General features: G+C 35.8%; 1 protein-coding gene across 4 annotated transcripts in view; it reads right to left on the bottom strand.

Moving 5' to 3' along the window:
- Positions 1-7942, bottom strand: part of CD47 (CD47 molecule) — a 65935-nt gene that overhangs the window by 31124 nt on the left and 26869 nt on the right. For all 4 annotated transcript variants that reach the window (XR_001137573.1, XM_012646102.1, XM_012646107.1 and 1 more), the window contains exon 3: positions 3220-3309. Coding sequence is in view for 3 of the 4 variants with exons in the window: in XM_012646102.1 (XP_012501556.1) it covers positions 3220-3309 (90 nt within the window). In the remaining variant the exon portion in view is untranslated. The remainder of the gene's footprint in view (positions 1-3219; positions 3310-7942) is intronic.

Genomic DNA, 7942 nt, shown 5'->3' with positions numbered 1-7942 from the left:
TTTATTTCTAGGCTTTGAGACTCTAGATGATTTTCTGTTTTTCTCTATAACTTCCTATATAGTATAAGGTGTTCTAAAGTGATATGTATTACTTTAAGTCAGGGAAAAAAAAAAACCTGTAAAGCTCATTTTATAAAAATTCAGCTGATAGTGAACAGATTCACTCCTGGTTCATTCCGCTAAAAATGATATCACTAATGATAAAGCCATGATCAGCAAACGTCTATCAATCCAAACTCAAAAAATCACACTAATGTGAAATAATTTCACAGTCTTCCCTGCCCAAATCATATGACTTAGCTCTTAAAGCCTGGGTCTGCCAATATGGTTAAAAGCTTTCCCTAATATCAGTGATGACAGAATAGGTCTTGATGCCATACCAGCATCTTGATATAAAAGGCTTACTGTCTTGAAAGTACGAGTTGTGAAATGACTTGACAGTTGCCACTTTCAGCCCTTTCTTCCCTTTTCTATCATCTTAGACAAAAGTTGAGAACATCTCTGAAATCGCTAAGCAATTCCAGAGTGCCACACATTGAGAAAAGATCTTAAAACATAATCAGTCATCTCCTTACCATTTTTACATATCACTATAGATACACATGGCTTAAACTTCTGAGTAAAAGTAAAATTCATGAAATACAGAATATTGTAGTGGCCAACCTACTATAATATTTTACTAGCTTTCAATATTTTAAAGGTTGCAGAATAAATTAAATCAGTATTATTTATTCCTTGTCTGGATAAATTTTTACTGGTTTTCAGGGTACTATAGGGAAAGTAGAAATAAATATTACATTTTAAAAGTTTAAAAGTTTAGACTGTCACCTCAGGATTTCAGTAATTTAGTAAATTACCTTAACCAAAATAGATAAATATAGTTGAGTATAAACATTAATCAGAATGCATATTACCTATTTACTTAGTAATGACAATTCTATATTGTTGATGCTAAATCTGATGCAGCATCAAGATTTGCCTCAGAAGTCTGGTTATATGAGTATTACAGGAAAGCAAGATCACAGAACACAATTCTCCCACGGCTGCCTGTTTAGAGGCTACAGAACTGCTTGGTGAGGATGACAAAACATGGTTCCAACTGGGCCTTTCCAAGAGTGAACACATGTACACAGAGAAATTCAAACTGGGAAAATAAAAAGAGGGGAATCTAAATTCTCCAAAGTATAACATTCTATCTTAAACTAAGGTAGCCTGTTACTATCTATTTACCAAATAAAATATTATGTGTGTAAATGTTCTGTAAATATTAAAATGCTACATGAATTTAGGTATTGTTATTACTAATATTCCCATCATTCATTCTTGAGAGATTAAAACAACACCACCAACGTCATATGTCACAGATTCTAGAAAAAATAATTCTATGCTTTTTTGGGAACCACAAAACAACCTGAATAGCCAAAGCAATCTTACGCAAAAAGAATAAATCTGGAGACATCACATTACCAGACTTCAAACTATACTCCAAGGCTATAGTAACCAAAACATCATGGTATTGACACAAAAATAGAAACATAGACCAATGGAGCAGAACAGAGAACCTAGATATAAAACCATCCCTATACGGTCAATTGATCTTTGACAAAGCAGACAACAATATACACTGGGGAAAAGAAGCCCTATTCAATAAATAGTGGTGGGAAATTGGATAGCCACATGCAGAACAATCAAACAGGATCCATATCTCTCGCTTTTCATAAAAATTAATTCAAGATGGATTAACAGACTTAAACCTAAGGCGTGAAACCATAAGAATTCTAGAAGAAAATGTAGGAAAAACTCTTCTAGATATTGGTCTATGCAAAGAATTTATGAAAAAGACCCCAATGGTAATGACAGCAACAAACAAAATAAATAAATGAAATTTGCTTAAATTAAAAGCTTCTGCACAGCTAAGAAAATAATTAACAGAGCAAATAGACAACCTGCAGAATGGGAGAAAACATTGACAAGCTATACATCCGATAAAGGGCTATTAATCAGAAACTACAAAGAACTCAAGCAAATCAGCAAGAAAAAAACAACCCCATTAAAAGTGGCAAAAGACATGGACAGAAGCTTTCCAAAAGAAGACAAATGGCCAATAAACATATGAAAAAAATGATCAATGTTACTAAATCTTCAGGGAAATGCCAATTAATGAGATCTCACTTTACCCTTGTTAGAATGGGTATTTTATTACAAAGTCCAAAAACAGTAGATGCTGGTGTGGATGCAGAGAGAAAGGAATGCTTATAACTCTCGGTAGGACTGCAAATTAGTACAACCTCTACGGAAAACATTATGGAGATTCCTCAAAGAACTGAAAGTAGACCTACCATTTGATCTAGCAATCCCACTACTGAATATTTACCCAAAGGAAAAGAAGTCATTTTATCAAAAAGACAAATGTAAGATTTATTCCTACTTTCCCTGTAGTAGTACCCTGAAGACTAGTAAACATTTATCCAGGCAAGGAATAAATCATACTGATTTAATTTATTCTGCAACCTTTAAAATATTGAATGTTTATTTTAGCACAATTCACAATTGCAAAGATATGGAATCAACCCAAGTGCACATCAACTCATGAGTGGATTAACAAAATATGGTATGTATACACTATGGAATACTACTCGGCCACAAAGAAAGATGAATTAAGGCCTTTGCAACAATGTGGATAGAACTGGAAATGATTATCCTAAGTGAAGTATCTAAAGAATGAAAAACAACCCCACATGTACTTGCTATTAAATTAGAACCAACCGATGAGCACACATGTACACAGAGGGAAGTAAAACTCAATGGAAATCAAGTAAGCGGGAGAGAGGAGGAGGGGATGGGCAAAAACCTAACAGGCACAATGAACACTATCTGGGTGATGGCCACACTTTAACCCTGACTCAAGCATCACAAAAGTGATCCATGTAACCAAAAATATTTGTACCCCATAATATTTTGAAATAAGTAAATAAATAAATACATAAATAATAACAACAACAAATAAAAAAAACACCTTCTTAGGAATTAAATGTGAACTGTAGCAAAATATGGGCAGCGATACATAATTCAAGGAGACTACTACTATTCAAACTGCATATTCTTGTTTATTATAATAATACTCTTCCTAAAACAACTTATTTAAATATTTCACTAATAATGTCTCCTAGAAATAAAAATTTCATCACTGAAACAAAAATGCAAAGTTGAAATACTTACTTTTGATACCAAACTGTCCCCAAAACAGGAGTACAGCAAAAATTGGGAAAATAACAATGAGAATATTTTCATTTGGAGAAAACCACGGAACTGGGGAGAAAGAAAACAAAAATCACAATTAATATTTACTATAATCATTTCAAATCCTGCAAATGGTCTATACCATATATTTTAATGTAGAGATGAAAATAAAGATAATTAAAGTGGTGGCCTTGATTCTTACACATATTTATATACATACACAAAACAAATTATACATAATTTACTTATATAACAAATTTTATTTATGAAACAAAAAACTATAGTTAATAAGTGTTTCTCAAATTTTTACTAAACTATATGTTATGGAAGGTGGTAGTATAGCACGGTAGCTGAGAACAGGGCTCTGCGGCCACTATGCCTGGGTTTGAACCCAATTCTAATACAACAATCTACATAACCTTGACAATGTCTTAACACTTCTCTGTTCTTCAGTGTCCTCCATTGTTACACGGGTATAACATATTAATAGTATCTACACCTTGAAGGATTGTTATAACTATTAACAGTTAATAAAGTATATGCAAAGGGCTTGAAACAAAGCTCAGCATTTACCAAGTACTCAGTTATGTTAACTAGTAATACAACTATTATTCTACATTTGTATGTTGAATACCCGTATGTGTAAAGTGCCAAGAGTTTACCTAAAGCAACAATGAAGTGTTCCTGCAAAGACTGACTCAGGGGACCCAAGGGAGGAAGCTGTATCACTAGGTACCCTCTCCATGACTAAGACCAAGAGAGATGAGCCCTGACCTTTTCTCTAACTTATTCTGCAATATTAGACTTCTTCATGAATAATTAGGCTTCAGAAGCCTTGTTTACATGTAAAGTAACATGAGTGGCTTTAGGTTATTAAGGAAGCTGTTATGAAGTGGGTCACATGTTATTTTTACAGTGAAAAGATATCCACACATTCTATGTAAACGAAATTAAGATATTAAGACTTCAAATAAGATTTGTTTAGAACTTTTAAAAAATTAAGTTTAATTGCATGTTACAAGCCCTTAAGCTCATAATTTTAGCTAGGAAATTTCTTCTCTAACAATAAAGCCAGGTGAACGCAATGAAAGCATTCCCACGTTTGCCTGTACAGAGGGCTGTCCTGTAGGAAGAGCACTTCTGAATCCTGCCCTAAGCACGCACTGGCATTCCTCTGAAATCAACACCTCTCCTTCAAATCCTAGCCTGCTCTGCCCCTCAGGATCAGTGGGTGAGGAACTCTGTGGCCTTCCATTCCATGATAGCCACACACACATTTCTTGTGTTAAGCTTATGTTAAACCCTGGAAAAATGTTTATATTAATAACCAGAATATAACAAAATTATGAACTCTTTCTTAGAGAAATTAGCTTCTCAGAATCTAGTGTTTTTCCCTATACATAGTAGAGACTCAACACAAGGTTACAGTCGTCATGATAGTTTAGCAAGTGAACAGAAGACAATTTTTTGATGCTCCCATGGTTTTAGATCTCTTCGAAGAGATATATATTTTTAGATACTCTGAATCAATACCTTAATTTCCAACCATATAATTGATCATCTTCCTATACCCCCCAAAACCCCACTTCATACAGCGTAAAATCCTACTAGAAAAAAATGTTGTGAATCATGCCTAGGCTTTTGATGTCTAATGCCCAGAGGATTTGGTAAAAGCTCGATGATTTAATAACTATGTTTAATCAATTTATTCCTCCTTACCTATTACCATCATTATTTTGAGTTATGCACATTAACTCTTCAAATCCTCACAATTATCATATGAGGAATTATTAACCCCTCCTTATAGTCAGGGAAACTGAGGCACAGTGAATCAAGGCTCTTAAGCTTCTTAAGTTTTCATGTAGCAAACTGACTCCTGATATTCTCCCACCCACCTCCCATCAAACCTCCCTTCCCAGTTGTCCTCATTTCAGTAGTGGGGACTCCACTTCTCCAGCTGCTCAGGGACAAAACCTTGGAGTTACCCGACTCCTTGATTTCTCTCACATCCCACATCTAGTCCAACAGCAAATGCTGCCAGCTCTACCCTCAAAACACAGCCAGTGTCTGATCTCATATTCAATATGAGCTGATAATGAAATGTTCTTTCAGTGGCCTCACCCCTATTCAACAGAACCATCTTAGGATACATTAATAGAAATTATTAATGAAAATAAGAGGTGTATATGACTCTGGTCTGACCACTAATTTTTCACTTATCCCACAAACATTTATTGAAAGCTCCACCATGGGTAGGTACTCCTCTCGGCTCTTCAAAGTCCAGCAGTGAACAAGGCAGGGGGCCCTGAGCTTGAGCAGGGCAGGAGCTGAGGAACAGACTCTCTCAGGGCATTAAGGAAAGATCTCTGGAGAGAACCTGGAAGAGAGCCTTGGACAGGAAGGAGCCTGCCGTGTGCCCAGGGAAGAAGAGATGCCAAAGGAACAAGTCCAGGGAACCAAATGACGGCCACTGTGGCTGGAACTTAGTGATACGAGATCGGATGGGAAGTGTTTGCTGGGGCAAGATCACGTTGAGTCTTAGCAGCTTGTTAGGAGTTAGGATTTTATTCTAAGAGCAAGGACAAGTGATTGGAAGGCTTCAAATAGGGAAGAAAAATGACCTACTTATTTAAGATCTTCTTTGGCAGCCATGTGGAGAATAGATGACAGAGAAGAAAGACCTGTCAGAGAGTTACAGAAACAATGGTAACTTGGAAGGTAGAAGGGCATGACCAACAAATGCAGTCTTGAGTTCAGTTTTACTCATCACATTTAAAGATATAACAGGGAACTGCTCCAAAGGAAGACGACTGGAATGGAGATCCTGAAACCATGAGCAATGGCTAAAAGAGCTGGGGATTTTTATCCTAGAGAAGAATAAACTTGGGAGAAATACTAAAGTCCTTCCAGTGAGTGAGAAATTACAGGGATAGCAAGTTTAGCTTGACTTAAGGAAGAAATGAAACTGCCTGATAACAGATCAAGATCCTCTGGGAAGTAATAATGTCTCATCATGTCAAGCATTTAGGTAAAAAGTCTGAATGGCCAACTACCTGGGGCATGATAGAAATAATCTGTGAATTAGATGGTGAGATAAACTAGATGACTACTCAAGGACTCCAAGATCCTATGCAGAAATCATAAGAAATATGAGACATTTCAATGACAGAAAGAGAGTGGGATTATAGAACAAAAAAATATGATTCTTAATTGGAGCTTATCAAAATCACTTGGGGTTTATTCAAGCTTCACACACTCTCCCTTTTCACCCCAAGCTTTTAATATGTTCCCTGATGGTAAGTGGGGGATAGGAGTTGGGGAGTTGGATGCTCATCATGCTCTCAGTTTAAAATCACTGCTGCAGATTTCTGCTGGAGTTTAGCTCCTGTCACTGACACGAATGTGTTACCTCTTTCTAATTTGTTACAGGGGAAAAATTTGAGAATCACTGAATTGGACATTTAAGAACCAACTGAGATGCTGAGGGGAAAAAATTCCCAATGTTTTATCTAAAACCATTTATATGCCCATTAAGCTATTGATTTGTTATGGTAGATTGGCTACCATAGTTAGATGGTAGCCAGCTAGTTAGATGACGCTAACTCTTGTTCCCCAAGGGAGAGTAAGACAAGATCTGTCTCTGAGACCCCTTTCAGCTCTGAATTTCTATGACACTAAGAAAATAAATTAAGCTTAAAATGGATTAAGAATAAGATCAGAAATTTTTTCCCATCTCAGGATTAAGAAAGATAATCCAATGGCATCTACATCCTATTCCACCTGAGCTATGGCTAATAACTCTGTCCATCACTCTCCCCCAATTTCTGGTCAGGCAGAGTGGTTCCTGGGAAAATTAACTTCTTACTATTGGAAAGGCAAAGAAATCATATTAAGAGGGTGTGGCATATGAATGAGTGTTTAAATTTTGCTTCCAAGCTTAAGTGTTATTAAACCCCAGGATCTCATTTTTCTTATCGCTGTGTACAAAAATGGGACAACCTGAAAAAGAGATCACTCCGATCAACTAAACGTGTCTCTCCTTCAAATAGATACATGCAAACATCCATAAATGCAGAGAACACGTTTCCATCAAAAAACAAACAAAAATCACAATAACATTTATAACACTAAAATTCAAACCAAATTTTTACTTGATGTTTCAGGATTGTGATATCTTTTTTGATGTGTTGACTTGGCTAGGCTACAGTCCTGTTATTAAATCAAACCCAGAATTCTAAGATGGCGCCAAAACCCCTGTCTGACATACATGCCTTTCATAATTCCCTCCTCTTGTGTGGGGGTAAGACTATGAATAGGTTGGATTTCATTTCTATAATTATGGTATGTCACCGGCAAAAGGGAGTTTGCTGATATAATTAAGGTCTCCAATCAGTTGACTTTAAGAAAGGGAGATTATTCTTGAAGGAGAGAAGGCTGACCTAATGAAGTGATCCCTTAAAAGGGTCTGGACTCTTTCTGGCAAAAAAAATTCAATATGAAAGAGAGATTCAACAAAAGGAAAACAGTTGTTACATATCACTAGAAAACTAATACAAGGATCTCACAATGCCTTTATGTCATCATTATAAACACTGTATATCATGTTGATAATAAGGGAATTGGAAACTTTGTTGAACTTGAACTGAACTTTTTAAATGAAAACTCTAATAATATCTTAGAGAAAAATAAATTTTAAACTTCC

The sequence above is a fragment of the Propithecus coquereli genome, unplaced genomic scaffold (genome assembly GCF_000956105.1).
Source record: "Propithecus coquereli isolate 6110/MARCELLA unplaced genomic scaffold, Pcoq_1.0 Scaffold105, whole genome shotgun sequence".
In the NCBI taxonomy this organism is placed as follows: domain Eukaryota; kingdom Metazoa; phylum Chordata; class Mammalia; order Primates; family Indriidae; genus Propithecus; species Propithecus coquereli.
Note: the sequence above shows the minus strand (reverse complement) of the source record. Positions and strands in the feature narration are given on the sequence as shown.